General features: G+C 45.1%; 1 protein-coding gene across 3 annotated transcripts in view; it reads right to left on the bottom strand.

Moving 5' to 3' along the window:
• Nucleotides 1-19,698, bottom strand: part of epc2 (enhancer of polycomb homolog 2) — a 36,182-nt gene that overhangs the window by 15,817 nt on the left and 667 nt on the right. For all 3 annotated transcript variants that reach the window (XM_083639385.1, XM_083639386.1, XM_083639387.1), the window contains exons 2-8: nt 14,610-14,769; nt 12,969-13,114; nt 5,633-5,839; nt 4,479-4,627; nt 2,254-2,383; nt 1,934-2,143; nt 1,577-1,660 (exon numbers count right to left, since the gene is read on the bottom strand). In XM_083639385.1, coding sequence (XP_083495511.1) covers nt 1,577-1,660; nt 1,934-2,143; nt 2,254-2,383; nt 4,479-4,627; nt 5,633-5,839; nt 12,969-13,114; nt 14,610-14,769 — 1,086 coding nt within the window. The remainder of the gene's footprint in view (nt 1-1,576; nt 1,661-1,933; nt 2,144-2,253; nt 2,384-4,478; nt 4,628-5,632; nt 5,840-12,968; nt 13,115-14,609; nt 14,770-19,698) is intronic.

The raw sequence follows: 19,698 nt of genomic DNA, 5'->3' as shown, positions 1-19,698 counted from the left end.
CTGGCCCATAGTTAACTTTTCAAACGTTTGACCCCTTATGGACAGACTTGCCTGAGGAGCACAGGCTGGCAAAGTCACTATCATCTTTTAAATGACCTATTAAAACTTACTGTTATCGTAGCTTATCGTTATCTTCGCCCCCCCCCTCTTTTTTGGCCGTGTGTTTATTTATTACATTTGTTTTATCACTAATTCTGTGTGTATTTAATTATTTTACTTCATGACCAATGACCATTTTAGGTTTTATTGATCTGTCGTTTGTCAGTCATTTATTGATTATGAAGCACTAGGTAACTTGGCTCTGAATGTGTTTTGAGTGCTATAAATAAAGATTATGATTATTATCATTAATTTATTACTGCTATTATTATTATTGACATGATGAGGCTTGCATGTCCTTCAACCATCATGGTGTCATCTTCCATTTGTGGAAGAGCAAAAAGGTTTTCCATGCTAAATGATTCAGTTGATCATTTTCCGTGATGTTTCCATGATCAGAAATCTCCAGTTATTCCCTGAATTTCTCTGTGGTACATTTATTTGCAGAAGCATTACAAAAACAACACAGGACCAGGCCGGACCTGATGAGCTCCAGTTGGGTTGAGCTAGCCCGACATCAGACTATTGTTACACTGCCTATCCATCAGCAGCTACAAAGGAAATGTAGACTTTGTAGCGGCGCATGTGGACAACAGCGGTACCGTACGCCCCGGAACGAAATTGCATTTCCTAAACACGAGGCTCCTCCCGCTGTCTCCACCAGGCTGTCAGGCCAGACAGGGCTTCTTTACTTTACTTTTACTTTATTGGTATTTAGCAGACGCCTTTCTCCAAAGCGACTTACATCTTCTCTGAGTCAAGGAGTCTCCGCCGTTGTTTTATTTACTGCATAAAGTTCACATCACTGCTTCATTCTCTGGCCGGAACACAAATAACAAATAACACACGGATGCAACACGTGATGTGACGGACGCTCTGTCCAGTCAGCGGACAGCCATTTTGAATATCAATATAGAAACCGCCAATCTCCTCGTTGATGGTCTCATTTGCTGATTTAACTAAGATGTGAGGCATCAGTTTCATAACCAGTTAAAAGTTCCCCGTAGCTGCTTTAAGTCTGACATTGCCGCCACTGTAACCGATTTACGTGGGGGAGGGGGATTTGATTTTCCATAACCAATCACTAGAGACTTGACGACAACAACGCGAGTCCCGCCCGTGGTGCTGCATGGCTAAGCGTTAGTCCCCCCCGGCACTCATGGACCATTCAATTTACAACGAGAAACCGCTGTTTCATGTCACGATGTCACGACCAGAAGCAGTCAACTCAGTGGAGAGGGCGGATTCAAAGGTCTGGTCCCAGGCAACGGTTGAGCTCCATTTCTCCATCAATTGCTTAGGTTGGGGCAAGGCATGGATTCAAAACATAATGTTGAACAGCAACTCATAATTAGAAAACTATTCGTTTTTGGCAGCTTCAGTTGAGAACCCCCCTCCATGGGTATGTGTTTGGAAAGAAATCAGGTTGAGCTCAAATGTATGTGCCCTGTCAAAATCAATCAAATTAAACACTTACAGAGAGATACTGACACCCGGCTTTCCTTCTGAAGGCAAATACTCCATCGGGATCATTCTCCTCATCTGGTTCTGATGGGGGAGACTGCAGGAAGACAAAGAGATAACTTTACAAGTTCACATAAGAATCCATCAAGTAAGCTACATATGCACTTCATCCAAGACTTATTCCTGGTGTCACATAATGTACCAATGCATTCAGAGGACTGCAACCAAAGTCAAATCAAAGCTCATTGAATTTAGCTAAGACTGATGAACTTGAAGAAACAGCCTAATATGAGCATCGATCTCACTTCATTATGCTAGGGTTTCCCAGACTGCTGGAATGAAAAGTCCTGATGATGTTAGAGATACTGACCAGTGGCGGTGGATACTCGTCCTCTCCTGAGCTGTGGAAGTCGTACTGTTTGATGTCTGCCTGGTTGACGGTGTACTGGCTGGGGGGCCGCCCGGGCCGGCGCGGGGGGTACAACTTGTCCCTTTTGGTGTACTTCTTCTTTGGCCTGGCAAAATTGAAGGGAAGCTCGTCCTTCATGGAGACCTGGTGCAGTAGACCTGTCTTGTGCGTCTGCAGGAGAGAGAGAGAAATGGACGAGTGGGAATGACGTGAATGCTTCAGCATCAAGAACAGACATCTGACTAAACTCGAAGTCGCTACGGTTGATATGAGGCTGATACCTTGATTTTGATCTCAGCTTTGTGGCGGTTCCCGTTGGTGAGGGTGACTGGAGCGGTGTATACAGGCTTCTCAGCCAGAGGGACCGTCACCTCACTGAGAATGTCCCCACTGTAGTCACCCATCTGATACCTGTAGTAACAAACATACAGTACATGCCATGGGGAGTTGAAAGGGTAGCAACTTTGTTTTCTCTTGCCAAGCCTGATAGTTTTCATGGGGATGTATTGTAGGGACGACAGGAGCGGAGGGAAAAGTTGATGAAGCAAGTGGCTGGCATTGTTTATTTACAGATCCCTATCATACAATACGGCATGTTGTTGCTAGCTAACAGGAGTGGCTAACTAGCTGGTAGCTACGGGCTGCGTAGACTGGCCTAGTTGCCTCCTCCCGGGACTCGGCATAGACTGCAGGCAAGAGGCCATAACATAGCTTATATAGCCCAGTTGCCCGTCCCACCAGAGTCACATGACTGCACTTGAGGTTTCTGTCCAAGTCGGCTAGCAGTCTATTTGTGGTCACCACAATATTATCATCTTTTGAAATTTCCAACTGGGGGCATCATTTCTGATCTTATTTTTCTTCACCAGGTGCTCTTTCCATTGTAGAATTGCCCTTTAAGCATCAGCAAAGATGGCTTAATAGCATCTCTCATACATACAAACAAGCTAGGTCGACGCTAGCTACCCTTCTGAAATTTTTCTGACAATTAAAATGCCATTGCATACAAGTGGAGACGGGCATTTTAAGTAATTTTAATATAGAGTAGTCTACTCTCATTAAATTATGCACGAGTACTCGAGTAGCATTCGTGTCCGACTGGAAAGACAAAAGCACAGCTAAAGTTTGGCTACGCTAAACAGTTAATTTTGTAGGCTATACGCCTGCAAGAACATCCATTACTATCTAATGCTTTCACATTTATGTAAATTGGCCAGCGGTCTTCAACTCCCAGTTCTGAATGAAATGGCAACTCACGATTACAGTACATATGACTCTGTGCTGTCCGAGCTGTCCACCTCTAGTCTGTACTCTGTAGTAGTAGTTATTACTTGCTACCTTGTCGGCACTTTGCAAATCAGCTCTCAATCGCACTGCGCTTTCCTTACACATCTTCCCCGGCTCAACAAATGCCATCAGCTCACGGAAGCCTTCTGCTTCCCCAAAGCTTCCAGGAGCATATCTCCAGTCACCATGTTCCTGATGAGCAGGCTCATCTTCTCTGCCCTGGTGGCATCACAACGCCGTGTGCTAACACTGCTGCTACCAAATGGGCTGATGTGAGACTGCCTGTTACCCCTCTGCTGTTTTCGCCTTGTGCTTTATGCGCATATGATTAAACATGGGGCGGCTGTAGCTCAGGAGGTAGAGCGGGTCGTCCACTAATCCCTTTGGATAAAAGAGGTCGGTGGTTCGATTCCCGGCTCCTCCAGTCTGCATGTCGAAGTGCACGTCCTTGGGCAAGATACTGAACCCCAAATTGCTCCCGTTGGTGTGCCAGCACCCTGCGTGGTAACCTGCCGCCATCGGTGTGTGAATGGGTGAATGTACCTACTGACTGTAAAGCAATTTGGATAAAAGCGCTATATAAATGCAGGCCATTTTTTTTTTTTTTTACATCAAACTAGTATTTCTATGATACGCATGTTTAATGTTACATTACATAGCTCGCACTGCAGTCATTTTGTCTTTTCTGATGAAATACATTCACTCTTACATCTGGTCACCATCATTCTGCGTCTAACGTCAGATCCTTTTTTACAAAGCAAAGCGCAAAAAATATCCCGACGGTTGAAACGTTGCTCGAAAACTGACATCAAAACGAGCACTTAAGACGCGGTGCGGGGATAGTAGACTACAAAATGACTGAATTCTCATTTTGAACATCTGACTCCCTTTAAAATTATGTAATTTCAGAACACACAAAGTCATGACTCCTTGCAAGAGAGGATTGTCTTGCAAGGAGAAATAGGACACAGCTCAGAGAAAGCCAGTCAGTCACATCATGTGCCACACTGCACAGTATCAGCAAGCCACACAATGTTCCGCTTCCTCGGGATGGCACCGATAACAGCAATGACGGTGGTGATAACGATGAGGGGACTACCTATCACACTGACAGTAGCGTTCGGTCGCCAACCATTCTGGGAATGCTTCACAAACCTCATGTAAGGTGGGCCAGAGCTCTACCTGGAATCCACCCCAAGGCTTTAAAAGGTGCCCTCACCTTTTCTCCACCACCTCCAGGGTGAGGTGCAGCAGCTCTCGCTTAGACTTCTCCCTCCTCTTGATCATCTCCAGGATGGTGACCGTCCGGCTGAAGTCCCTCCTCAGCTTCAGCATCTTCTCATAAGACGCTTCGTCATTCTTACGGTTCTGAGTGAGAGAGGAACATGATGAAAAGTTCTGCATTAAAAAAAACGTGTATATATTATACAATACATATTTGAGCTTCGGATTCTCTACATGGCCTATAAGTAAACACGTCAGTAGACAAAATTAAAATGGTGCGCTATTGTTAATACTATGCCCATTAGCTGACACTTCAGCAACTGCTTGTCTTAATTAATGCAGTAATAACAAATTAGATGAATATAATAAACTATTTTGTTGAAGCGAAGGGGAAATAAGTCATGTTTCATGACTGCCTCATAGCATAAAATGGCCATAACATAAAGTATCTGTGAGGGGTTGATAGGGATGTTGATCAATACCAATGACAACAATTTTGTGGTCAGCTAGTGAGATTTCTGGTTTTCAAAACTGATTTTCTGGTCCATACTTTATTTTCTAACAAAAGCTCTTGGAGCTTCAAGATTGATCCTATACAGGGCAGGAATTTCACGGCAGCCCATGGCCATCATTGCCCCCGACCTCTGGAACCTCTGGACGTGTTTTCAATCGGTTTGAAACTTTGAAAATTGGCCACATGCTCTATGCCGTAAGAGGCATAACATTAAGGAGGTATATAATATGACAAATACAAATGTTGGTTTGTATTTATATTAAAACATTTAGTTATGTTTTTTCTCTTATCGGAAAGTCAAGTTATTTATTTGTAGGCTCCAAACCCTCTTTTTATGTTGCCTTCTGTCAGCCGGCCAGGGACAACAGCTGTAAATTAGCCATGTAGGCTAAAGCTGCCCCATTTAGTGTTGTCATTGTACCGTTACAGTTTATTAATGGGGACTGTCCACAACATTATAAACAAATAATTTAAAATTCTTATTTCACTCAATGGCCCTGGTGCCCTAAAAAGGTTTTTATTACAAACATAAAAAAAACTTGTTTCCAGGTGATGATCTCCAGATTAAAAAAAATAATAAATAAAAAATCAATACTGCACAGAGCTTTTAAAGGAGCCAATTCAGCCACATTCACCTTGCGCGTTTGCATTTTCTCCGTGCGCCGCCTGAAGGCCACGTAGGCGTCGCTGTTGGTGGAGCCGTCCCTCTTCTCCTGTTTGATGTACGTGATGAGCGTTGGGCCGCGGCAGGTCTTCCTCTTCCTCACCCAGTAGTCGTACACCGACTTCAGTAGGTAGTCGTCCTCGTTCAGCAGCAGCTTGGCCTCTGGCAGAGACACCAGCTGCACACGGCCAAGGGAGGGGAGAGAGGCAGACAGCAGGTAAGCATAGCACATGAAATCCCATGATCTTTTTATCACTCTCAAGGACAATTGGCATGTTGGGGGGAGATGGGGGGATTGCTCAGGATGTGAAGTGTTGATCCTGGTGAAATCAAATAAAATCCTAGCAGAAGGCTAGACTGGCTAGAGGGGAGAGCTGAGGCCAAATTGTATTTTTTCATATACGCAAACCACCCGCTGAGTCACGACTAGAAACACAGTGAAACCACCCGCTGAGTCACGACTAGAAACACAGTGAAACCACCCGCTGAGTCACGACTAGAAACACAGTGAAACCACCTGCTGAGTCACGACTAGAAACACAGTGAAACCACCTGCTGTGTCACGACTAGAAACACAGTGACACCACCTGCTGTGTCACGACTAGAAACACAGTGAAACCACCTGCTGTGTCACGACTAGAAACACAGTGAAACCACCCGCTGAGTCACGACTAGAAACACAGTGAAACCACCCGCTGTGTCACGACTAGAAACACAGTGAAACCACCTGCTGTGTCACGACTAGAAACACAGTGAAACCACCTGCTGTGTCACGACTAGAAACACAGTGAAACCACCCGCTGTGTCACGACTAGAAACACAGTGAAACCACCTGCTGTGTCACGACTAGAAACACAGTGAAACCACCTGCTGTGTCACGACTAGAAACACAGTGAAACCACCTGCTGTGTCACGACTAGAAACACAGTGAAACCACCTGCTGTGTCACGACTAGAAACACAGTGAAACCACCTGCTGTGTCACGACTAGAAACACAGTGAAACCACCTGCTGTGTCACGACTAGAAACACAGTGAAACCACCTGCTGTGTCACGACTAGAAACACAGTGAAACCACCTGCTGTGTCACGACTAGAAACACAGTGAAACCACCTGCTGTGTCACGACTAGAAACACAGTGAAACCACCTGCTGTGTCACAACTAGAAACACAGTGAAACCACCTGCTGTGTCACAACTAGAAACACAGTGAAACCACCTGCTGTGTCACGACTAGAAACACAGTGAAACCACCTGCTGTGTCACAACTAGAAACACAGTGAAACCACCTGCTGTGTCACAACTAGAAACACAGTGAAACCACCTGCTGTGTCACGACTAGAAACACAGTGAAACCACCTGCTGTGTCACAACTAGAAACACAGTGAAACCACCTGCTGTGTCACGACTAGAAACACAGTGAAACCACCCGCTGAGTCACGACTAGAAACACAGTGAAACCACCTGCTGTGTCACGACTAGAAACACAGTGAAACCACCTGCTGTGTCACGACTAGAAACACAGTGAAACCACCTGCTGTGTCACGACTAGAAACACAGTGAAACCACCTGCTGTGTCACGACTAGTAGAAACACAGTGAAACCACCTGCTGTGTCACGACTAGAAACACAGTGAAACCACCTGCTGTGTCACAACTAGAAACACAGTGAAACCACCCGCTGTGTCACAACTAGAAACACAGTGAAACCACCTGCTGTGTCACGACTAGAAACACAGTGAAACCACCTGCTGTGTCACAACTAGAAACACAGTGAAACCACCTGCTGTGTCACAACTAGAAACACAGTGAAACCACCTGCTGTGTCACAACTAGAAACACAGTGAAACCACCTGCTGTGTCACGACTAGAAACACAGTGAAACCACCCGCTGAGTCACGACTAGAAACACAGTGAAACCACCTGCTGTGTCACGACTAGAAACACAGTGAAACCACCCGCTGAGTCACGACTAGAAACACAGTGAAACCACCTGCTGTGTCACGACTAGAAACACAGTGAAACCACCTGCTGTGTCACAACTAGAAACACAGTGAAACCACCTGCTGTGTCACAACTAGAAACACAGTGAAACCACCCGCTGTGTCACAACTAGAAACACAGTGAAACCACCTGCTGTGTCACGACTAGAAACACAGTGAAACCACCCGCTGAGTCACGACTAGAAACACAGTGAAACCACCTGCTGTGTCACGACTAGAAACACAGTGAAACCACCCGCTGAGTCACGACTAGAAACACAGTGAAACCACCTGCTGTGTCACGACTAGAAACACAGTGAAACCACCTGCTGTGTCACGACTAGAAACACAGTGAAACCACCCGCTGAGTCACGACTAGAAACACAGTGAAACCACCTGCTGTGTCACGACTAGAAACACAGTGAAACCACCTGCTGTGTCACGACTAGAAACACAGTGAAACCACCTGCTGTGTCATGACTAGAAACACAGTGAAACCACCCGCTGTGTCACGACTAGAAACACAGTGAAACCACCCGCTGTGTCACGACTAGAAACACAGTGAAACCACCTGCTGTGTCACGACTAGAAACACAGTGAAACCACCTGCTGTGTCACGACTAGAAACACAGTGAAACCACCCGCTGTGTCATGACTAGAAACACAGTGAAACCACCTGCTGTGTCACGACTAGAAACACAGTGAAACCACCTGCTGTGTCATGACTAGAAACACAGTGAAACCACCCGCTGTGTCACGACTAGAAACACAGTGAAACCACCCGCTGTGTCACGACTAGAAACACAGTGAAACCACCTGCTGTGTCACGACTAGAAACACAGTGAAACCACCTGCTGTGTCACGACTAGAAACACAGTGAAACCACCTGCTGAGTCACAACTAGAAACACAGTGAAACCACCTGCTGTGTCACGACTAGAAACACAGTGAAACCACCTGCTGTGTCACAACTAGAAACACAGTGAAACCACCTGCTGTGTCACAACTAGAAACACAGTGAAACCACCTGCTGTGTCACGACTAGAAACACAGTGAAACCACCTGCTGTGTCACGACTAGAAACACAGTGAAACCACCTGCTGTGTCACGACTAGAAACACAGTGAAACCACCTGCTGTGTCACAACTAGAAACACAGTGAAACCACCCGCTGAGTCACGACTAGAAACCAGCCACTGAGTCACGACTAGAAACCAGCCGCTGAGTCACGACTAGAAACTAGGGATGCACCGATCGATCGGCACGTGATCGGAAATGGCCGATTTTCACGTGATCGGCCTCGATCGGTGATCTGCGCCGGTCACTCTAAAATGCCGATTCTGTGAGCCGATTTTCAAGTGACGTCAAGTGACGTGCGCGAACCCAAAAGCAGCGAGACAGAGTGGATGAGTTGCAGCCAAAACAAAAGCTGCCACTACACAGTACACACATGCCACAGCATGTCTTCATCGGTGTGGAGCCGCGGAGGGGCCGGGTAGGTTGGAGTCCACAGTACACACCAGTCTGAGCGGCTCGCTTCACCTCACCGTCCCCTCTTCCCCGACCAGCCTCCACATCACCGCTGCCTGCTGCTGCTGCTATCTGTCAGTCACGTTGTAACCCTAACCCTAACGTGTACAGCCAGGAGAGGACTTTTGTTTCGTATTGCGAATAGAACGACGAACATAATAATAAAACGCATCGGACCAGTGTGCAAGGTTTTCTGTGAGAGATGATTTTTTTTCGAATGGCGGATTTAAAAAAACGCGCTCTGTGTGTAAACTACGATATTCAAACTGAGTCAACTCAAACTCATTTCCTCATCTAGGCTACTCAATAACAGCCAAATCCACAACTGTAGAGTGGGCATGGCTTCGAAGTAGGGCTGTGCCGATTCACTTATCTCCCGATTCGATACTATCACGATACTTTGGTGCCGATTCGATATATATTGCGATTCACGATTATTGCGATTCTACGATTATTGCGATTCGATATTACGATTTATTGCGATTTTTGTTTATTTTTTTCTTTTATTTTTTCAGTTTGTTTGCTTTTTTACACTAGATTAGAACATGGGAAAAGTTGAATCATACACTAGAGACTGTATATTATATATCATGAGTAGGGCTGGGCGATATAGTTAAAAACAGGGGCGGACTGGGATCATAATTCAGGCCGGGCATTAGATACCAAGCAGGCCAGGCCGATATGGGCCAACGCGCGTGAAATTTGGGCCGTTTGAAGCCAGATTTGGGCCGTTTGAAGTCCAATTTTACAATGAGATGCACCCACTTTAACCCTGAAGTGTAATTATTACTTCAGACTAACTAATAAAGTAATAAAACCACTAGTAAACCAGTAGGCGGCGCCTAGCCTGCTGTTCAGTGAGTGGCCTGACTGCAAGCACCAAAAAAAAAAAAAAAAAAAAAAAAATTTTTTTTTTTTTTTTTAATTTGCGATTATCGATTCTGGAATAAAAGATCGATCCAAAAAATCGTGACATTAAAAATCGCGATACTTAGGTGAATCGATTTTTTCTCCCACCCCTACTTCGAAGGTCTCTGGGCTCCAGAGCTATAGGCTATAAACTCCTTGTCCATGGATAACATTTTGACGTTTATTTATTTTATTTTAATTGGTTTATTTGGCAGGGACATAGGCCTATACAAAAAAACATTAAACCCCATAGGGGAAGAGATGCTTTGTAACAGATTTAGCCATAGGCTACTTTCCATCTGAAGCCCCTGTTCTGTTGCACCTTTTTTCTTTTGGAAAAGTAAATGCATGATAGCTGTGGGATATACTGGAATTAATTGTTTTATATTCATTGTATTTACACAAAAAAGAAAAGCTCTGTCCAGTAACCTGGAACACTTTTATTTTGAGATGTTTTTGAGCGAGATCGTCCTACCTCATGCAAATGATAAGAAATGTGACATGAATGTTAATTTTCTATTAAAGCAAAGTTAAAAAGTAAAAAAATAACCTGCCAATTATTGTTCTTAGAAAAAAAATCGGAATCGGCAAAAATCGGTATCGGCAAGTCAGACTATTCAAAAATCGGAAATCGGAATCGGCCAACAAAATCGCAATCGGTGCATCCCTACTAGAAACACAGTGAAACCAGCCGCTGAGTCATGACTAGAAACACAGTGAAACCAGCCGCTGAGTCACGACTAGAAACCAGCCGCTGAGTCACGACTAGAAACACAGTGAAATGAAATAGAAACAGTCGCTGACCCTCTCCTGGTCTGCCCAGGGCCTAAAACAGCTGTCAAAGAGTCTACTATTTTGGGTTGGAGGATGGACTGGATAGCGACATGAACGTATGTACTGTCGGTCTACATGTTATTTGAAAAGTTTTTGCCAAGTACATTACATGTCAGTGTTGTTGAGATGACAGTAAAAGGGGTGTTTTAACTGTGATTGTTCATGAACTATTAGAAATAAAATATGCTTGGCTAAGAGTCGTTGACTATTGGCTTGTCAAGCAAAGTATGAAGAACAAAGGATGGTATTACCCAACATTTATCAAATTGCCCTGGAAATTATCCAAAATGCCCCCGAGCTGCAGCTATCTATTATTTTAGTAATCGAGTATGCTACTGATTATTCCAACGATTAATCAAGTCATCGGATAAGAAGTACTTTTAAAATCATCTCCAGTATAGTCTACACTAGGGGTGTCACGGTAGGTGTATTCGTCCCGTGACGACGCGTTACGGTATGGTTCGGTGCGTGTAGCTATATGACAAATACGTCAATACACACTCCCATTAATTATGTTAGTGATAATTGTCAATATCCAAATCCTCTTGCGCTGTATGAACATTGCACATCAGAAAACATCGACAACTCATCCTAGCACCGTGTATTCAGGCTAAATATAGTCCATTTAACTTTCGGAAGCCTTTGCTCTCAACAATTTGAGTGGAAGCGTCTTGCGCAGTCATTCATTGCCATGTTATCTTGTGTGGGCTAAGAGCTAAACGTGTTAGCTTGTGTGGCTAACGTGTTCAATGCTATAGCGGTCCTGCTGTCCTGGCGTCCACATGCCTGTGCTGAATGTCGGTCAAGTGGTTAACGTTATATGCGAGTTTTATCTGACACAGCCTACATACATGATACAACCATATTTTCATTGACTGGATCAAAATACTGCCAAACTGCGCTGGTTTTATGAGATGCCATCTCCTTTCCTCTCCTTTGACCTGTCTAGTAAATGAAGCAACAGAGCATTATCTTGAACGCAGCGCCGCTGCTGGCTATTTGGGTGCCCTATGCGTAATTTTTTCCATTGTGCGCACACCCCCGTCCCAAGAAAAACTCACAAATGCAATCTCTTATGTGTGTGTGTGTGTGTGTGTGTGTGTGTGTGTGTGTGTGTGTGTGTGTGTGTGTGTGTGTGTGTGTGTATCGAGAAATCTGGTAATAATAATTTCATTATGTCTTACTTGAGATGCCTGAATTATTTCATGTTACATGCAGAGGCGCTTTATTTTGAAACTCCAAGAATGAAGAATCTGCCCTATGCAGGAAAGTAGCTTAACAAAAATAGTGTGTTGCAAGATGGACTGAAAAGTCCGCTGTTTATCTCCCTTTCTGCTGCAGCATGTTGGAGAAATAAATGTTCAGTTTGAACAACACCCGTTCTGGTCATTATAGAGCAAGATGATAGCTTCCACTACACAACACTGTATTTACGTAGGCTAGGTTACATATTTGCGGGTGGGAGGAATCTCGCACTTGTACTGATGTCCAGACTGGTGACCAATGGAAACGTGAGTTTGTTTACTGAGTCTCGTGTAGTTAACGAGGAGATCCCACAACTTTCTTTTAAGGGGGCACCGTGGCCAGTTCAAAACAGGGAATGCCAAACTGGCCGCGTGTGGAGAGTTAATTTTAGAAGGGGCATTACCAAACTGCGGGGCATCCACCGCACTGTCTGTTTGACCGTGGTATTCCTGCTCTGGATGATGCCCTAGGCGACACTTGGTGCCCTACGCTCAGCGCGCTGTGCGCGTGTAGGGAGCAGTGACCCTGCTTGAACGCTGTTTAATTCTCAAAAACAGCAGCACGGCAACTTCACAGCATAAAAGCACGTGAAGGCAGAAATGGTAGGGGTGCAGCGAATGGGGGAAACAAGGGGTACTTTCAGAGAGGACCCAGAATTCCTAGCAGTGCCCCTATGACATGGAGAAGAGAGCAGACACTATGACATGGAGAAGAGACTCAACATCTGCCATACGAGCTTCAGCACCACTTGGAGAGGAGAGCAGACACGGAATGACATATTACATATTGATCTGATACAATATGCTGTGTACCTGGTTTGCGCTGGCCTTTTCCAACCTGTCCACCATGATCTCAAACTGTAAAGGTTTGATCTCCATTTTGCGGTTGAGCCTGTTGAGCAGCGTCTCGTCCTCTGAGTCCATGTCGTAGTCCGGCTGCTCGTTATCCAGACCCAGGGCTGCAGGAGGAGAACACACCGATGTTAGCCTGGAGATGGGTCGTCTCACCTGATTCCCAAGTACACCATTTCCGGGTTTTCCCGCACGAAAAACTGTGGCAAGCCTCCGATTGGCTGGGCTGTAACGGAAGTCTGGCTCTCTGCGTGCATTGGTGCATCATTTCAAAATGTACCGCCCCACGAGTTGCGCCGCGCAAATAAGGAGGTCCGTGGTTGGTCAATTCATGTCTGTCACACATTTTGTTTTGGTCTTAGGGGGCAGTCCTTAACCACTTGTCAAGAGCTGTACCCCAAAGGGGGAAATGTATCTACGGCTGGGTACTGCAGGACTAGGAGATGGGAAACAACAGGACATATGTCCTCCCAGCCATGCTTCATGTTACTCAGGGTAGAACAGTAACACCAACCAAATGCTGGGATAATGGATCATGTTTTTCTTTTTTCTTTTTTCTTAATGCTTGGTGCACTCGAGAGAGGATATTTAAATCTTAAAACAATATTACAAACGTGGGAAACCATAGACATAATGACAGATTTAACAGATTTTCTTCTCTCAAATCGCAAACAAGCCCACACTACAATTTTATAACACCACACACTACAAGATTATTAAGATTATCTTGCCCGACGAAGCTGCTGTAACGTTAGGCAACTCCTGTGGCCATGGAGAGGCAGGAGTCAGTCAGAAGTTTACAAACATGGAGGAGGAACAGCAACCCTATGGAGCCTGAGTTTGAGCGTCTGACTCTAGCTGGCTGACTGTTTACATTTTAAAATCTGCGACAGACAGGCAGGCAGGCAGACAGACAGGCAGACAGACAGGCAGGCAGACAGGCAGGCAGGCAGGCAGACAGGCAGGCAGACAGACAGACAGACAGACAGGCAGGCAGACAGACAGACAGGCAGGCAGGCAGACAGACAGACAGACAGACAGGCAGGCAGGCAGGCAGACAGGCAGACAGGCAGACAGACAGACAGGCAGGCAGACAGAGAGGCAGGCAGGCAGGCAGGCAGACAGACAGGCAGACAGACAGACAGGTCTGAGGAAGAGATGAGAAACTGTCACCCTGTGGCTATCTGTGTGTTATAACGTTGGCAGCTATTTAGCCTCGTGCTAAAAGGTTTACTGTTGCTAGTTAATACTAGTGTCAGCTGTCCCGGCTGGGATGTTAATGTTGTATATCACGTCAATGGCGGGGAAAGTGTTAAGTCTCCCAAGTTTCCGTTACACAACGACACTGATTCAGAAGGGTGAATATTTGAGTTTAGATCCAAATAAATAATGTTCTCCAAGGCTTCCAGATGTTTTGTGAATTATAATTGTAACGTTACACCCAGCAAAATAATTGAGACAATGATCATTTTAGTACATTTTTGCAGGCTTCAACCACACCCTCATCCAGTTGTTGGGTTTTGTGAAGGATAATATATTGCAGTTGCTTCATGATGCAGGGCACAGGACACACAGCTGTGAAAGGAACACAGTACTACTCACGCTGAATGTGGATGAGCTGTTTGGGAACCTTGAGCTCTCCTTTGTACAGGCGGTCATAGTAGGTGATGTTGCTCTCAGCCTCGGGCACCGGGATGACCATGTGCTCCTTCTTCTCCCTATACACCTGCTGCGCTGAGATGGCCCTCTGGAGATGGTGCTCCTGAGGAGGGCAGCCAACACAGCGTTAGTCTGCTGACAAGTGCACAAATGATACAATTCCAGACACTGTTCCTAACTGAAAGCTAAGGCCTAAAAAAACGTTTTTGTTCGGTTCTGGTTTCCGACCGACCCTGTCAATTTACGTGCGACCCAAATTTATTTTATGAGCTTGTTGATTTGACGGTGGCGCTAAGGGGCGGGGTTTGCCACTGTGCGAAGGTGCTTTTCGCTACGGATACTTTAAAACGAAAATGGCAGGGAGCATGGCGGACATGTGCTTTGTGTCGCTTCTCTGCCCATGCAGCACTAGCGTGCCAACCAAAATTGTGAGATTGGGGTTAAAATAATTTGAAAACGTGCTTCAGGAAGTTAAACAGTGCCCTTGTATATTCGTATCAACAGCCGGCAAAGTGGACAGAGCTGACAAATGGATGGATATCGCCAGCGATGTGGTGTCGACCCCCACTCAGCAGCTTGGTTCGCTCATCAGTGGCGTCATGGCTTTATTTCAATTCAGGTATTTAGCACTGAAGTGCACGGCAGAGCTAGAACCTGTGCCCTTGACGGCTCAAAGTACCGCGACTCCGTCTGCCTTCGAGATACTTTTTCGTGCACAGCAACTTACTCATTTGTGGTAGAGTACATGTAGGCTATGTTATGATAAAAGCATCCATCGCTGCTGTAATTTTAAGGAAAATAAAAATATATATATATTTCCTATCTCTCCCTTGCTGCCACTGGAAAAAAAATAATAATAAAAAATAAAAATCCCTACTCAACTGACAACCAACAGGAACCAAACTTTTTTTTTTTAGGCCTAAGTGACATACTTACATTCATACACATTTCAGAAGCTACGTATCAAATTGAATAAATATATATTATACATTTAAGCACAATAAAACATTAAAGGGATACGCCAACTTTTGGGGGAGTTTCGCCCATTTACCATATTGCCCATATAGAACTAAGATACACAATAGAGGGTATGCTCCAACATCACTTTCCCACCGGAACACGCCTCCTCAATTGGGACTGAGAGGCAAAACCTATGGGCAAAACATTAAGCTGTTGTTTGGAGCAGCAGGTGTCATTTATGGGGACATTCACACCAAAAGCGTTTTTGGATTTAATTCTCTATGTAAGGACGCGCTAAACATGGTCCTCTTTCAAGAACGCACCTGGCGTTTAAACGCTGGTGGCGTCTCGCTTTTTTGCGGAGCGCTCTGGCCGTTTTTAAGCTGAAAAAGTTGAACATTTGGAGGAAAAGCGCAGTGCTGGTCTTTTTTACTCATCCTACCTTTTCTCCTCCCAGAGGAGGAGAAAACTCCTCCTCAACCTCCGCTGCTGCCAGAATTGGCAATAATCTGGTAGAGTTGCTCCGATCGATCGGCACTTGATCGGAATGGGCCAATTTGGCCTTTTTCGGCTTTGATCGGAGTTATCAAAAGTGCCGATCAAACAAGGCCGATCAGAATGACACAAAATCTGCAAGAACTACTACCAGAGACGTTTCAATATAGAGATAGTGCACTCCCAGGCTGCCAAGTAGTATTCTTCCGGTCTCCTAAAGGGCAGCTTGTGATTGGCTGTCTCTCCGTGTCATGAAGCTTCATTGGCTCCCAAGTTTCCTTAGGGGGCGTGGTGGTAGTGGCAAAAAAGTGTTTGGAAGTTGCACTCTCTCTATAGCGAAAGCAGCTTGGGCGAGAACAAACAGCATAGCAGCTAACATGGCGTCGCCTGTCTGGCAATTTTACAACTTGTTGGAGAAGGACAACAAATTTGCCGTTTGCATTGTGTGCTCAAAGGAGATACCGCGTGGAGGAACGCAGCAGAAGAGTTTCAACACTACGAACCTCATAAGACATTTGAAGGTTTCCCACGTCAAGGAATTTGAGGAGTTTACAAAGTTGGCGAGCGCGCAGCAACCCGTACGCCACTCACTCAGCTAACTGTAACAGAGACATTGAAACGACAGCAACCCTACAGCAACGACAGCAAGAAACGAAAATAAATAAATGCAAAGCTAATGGAATTCATATGTCTTGATCAGCAGCCGCTGTCTGTTGTGGAAGACCTCGGGTTCAAACGCCTCATATCCTGCTTGGATCCACGTTACACGCTGCCAGGACGTAAATATTTAACTGACGTTTGCCTGCCGGAATTATACCAAATTGTGTACAAGCACATCGAGAGCCTTATGAAAGACAACACCACGTCAATCAGCTTCACGACTGACATTTGGAGTTCGAGTGTCTGTCCTATGTCCATGCTGAGCCTAACTGCGCAGTTTATTGATGAAAAGTTCGACCTGAACAAAGTTGTACTTCACTCACAAGAGTTTTCTGGGTCACACACCACGGAGGCTATCGCTGCAGCTTTCACAGACATGTTCCAAGCTGTGTTGGTGCACATGTTGTGTACATAGTATTATATTTTTTGTTTTATAAGACTATTTATTTTTCCACAGGAAAGCTACAGTATACAGTACAGTCTACTCTGTAATAAATAATAATAAAACGGTTGCCAATTCATGATACTTTCTCATCTCCTAATTTTAATACTTAATATACAATGTCGATGTTGTTAAGAATAATTAAATATATGAATAATGCGACACAATAAATAGAAGGCTTGAATTGATGGATTTGACGCGGTGATCGGTCATATCGGGATCGGCAGATACTGCTTCCGGTGATCGGTGATCGGCCTCAAAAAAGCTGATCGGAGCATCTCTATAATCTGGCTTTCATGTTGACAGTCAACAACATCAAACAGACAAAACTAGCTGGCTACCGTCCATGTGGTCGTTGTGTCCTGATCTGTACTGCACGCGACTGCAGGGGAAAACAAAACGAAGCACACACAAAACGGGTGTGAACGCCGCCTATCTCGGCTGATTACTGCATTGAAGCTTCAGTCTTGCTGGCACTCAGTGGGCGTGACCCCGCAGTGACTTCTGCCTCTGTGACATCACGTGCATACCCTCTTATACCTTTACCGCCAGTCCGCCACTCTCCGTACAATATACAGTGAACTACACTCGTCCAGTTAGTTCATATCACCATAGATATATTACTGTAGATGGGTCACCGCAGGCTCCGCCAATTCTAACAAATGGTAGCAGCAAGTCTCCTAAATGGGCGTGGTCAACCATTGACTCAGACCTGCCGAAAGACTACTAAGTGGGCGTGTCCGTGGAAAACCATGGGCAAAACCCATGTACGGTGGTGCAGTGGTAAGCGCTGTCGCCTCACAGCTGGAAGGTCCTGGGTTCGATTCCCACCTGGGACGCTGTGAACGCTGAAGGAATGCGTGCCCGTCCGCATGTCCTTGAGTGCCCACCGCCCGGGTGGGGTCATCAAAAGGGCCTTTCTGTGTGGAGTTTGCATGTTCTCCCCATGCCTCCCGGGGGTTTCCTTCATATAGGAACTCCTTCACCAAAACATGCAATATCCTGGTTGCTGATGTGGTGCCTCCTCTGGTCGTTAAGGGCGCCTGTTCGGAGGGAGGGGAACTCGTTGGAATAGCGTGATCCTCCCACGTGCTATGTCCTACCGGTGAAGCTTCCACTGTCAGGTGAAAAGAAGCGGCTGGCTAACTGCCCATGTCTCGGAGGAAGCATGGAGCCAGTTTTCGGCTCTCCCCAGATCGGCAGAGGGTGGAGCAGCAACCAGGATAAATAAATTAAAAATTTGCAGTAATGTGGGATAAAAAAATTATAAAAAAATCAGGGAAAAAATACAAATAAAATAAGAATATCGGCCGATATATCGATATCGCAATTTTTTTACTCCCTAATATCGGTATCGGCCTCAAAAATCAAAAAGTCGGGCTCTACTTCTCTTGCTGTTTTTTTTTATACCATTTTCACTGTTCATCTGCTCTTGGTACTCTGTTGCTCTGTCTGCTCAGACGGAGTGCCCAGAGTGCGAACTGCCACTCAGACTGTAGTGCTTTGAATAACCCAATGGTATTACAACAGCGCTCCCAATTTACCAACGGTCCAGCTTGTGCAAGAGTGGGCTCTGGCGCTCGGAGTGACTATTTACGAGTGCATCCCACGTAGAGAATCTGTAGTGGCTGATAAATATAAAAATAAGACTTTTGAGTACCTACATAGTCTGCACTTCTTACAAGTATCTATTACATTATTTGTAAAGGTACAGGAAGGGTTAATAAACGTTTAATATGAGTATATGAATACACACCGTCATGAATTGGATATGAATTTTGAATTTCAAAAATAGGTGCACTATCATCCATTTGCAGCGACTGGAAGAAAATGTATGACGTGATAAAGTAAATGATATTAAACTATACAAAAGACAGATGGAGGATTGTTAATTTATGAGAAACTTTGTGGAAAACAGTACAGGATTAAATATATTGTATATGCTTGTGATTTTTTTATGCTGTCCGGAAATGGTTGACATGACACTACTACAGCAACAGACTAGTGCATGCATGCACATAGCCACCCTGTATTGATGAAGCCTATATATCCACATACTTATTTACTTTATTCAATGTGAGCTGCATGATTAAACTTTTTGCAGCAACAAACTATGAATATCCACGCAGCTACAAGTGTTTGCATAGGTCAGGGATACAAACTCATTGTCATGAAGAGTGAAAAGGGTGACAGATACCAGGGCAGACACAACACGACTACAAATCATTCGCTTAAGTGCCCTATTTTGGCATCAAACGGGGGACTGTCACCTAAAGGTGACTAGTTTGCATCCCTGAAGATTACGGTTAAGTGTTAGCAGGCTGGGCATACAACTTTTGAAGTCAACTGACCACTGTCACTGACATTGACAAGTGGATGCAGAACTTGCAGAGTTCATTTCTTGGCTACCAAAGACGTTATAAGAACAGAGATGGTTCTTTAAGCATAGGCTGGTTGCCTGCCAAAGTGCTCGTA

Source organism: Poromitra crassiceps (genome assembly GCF_964638095.1).
Source record: "Poromitra crassiceps genome assembly, chromosome: 6".
Lineage (NCBI taxonomy): Eukaryota > Metazoa > Chordata > Actinopteri > Beryciformes > Melamphaidae > Poromitra > Poromitra crassiceps.
This window is presented reverse-complemented; position numbering and strand designations above follow the sequence as displayed.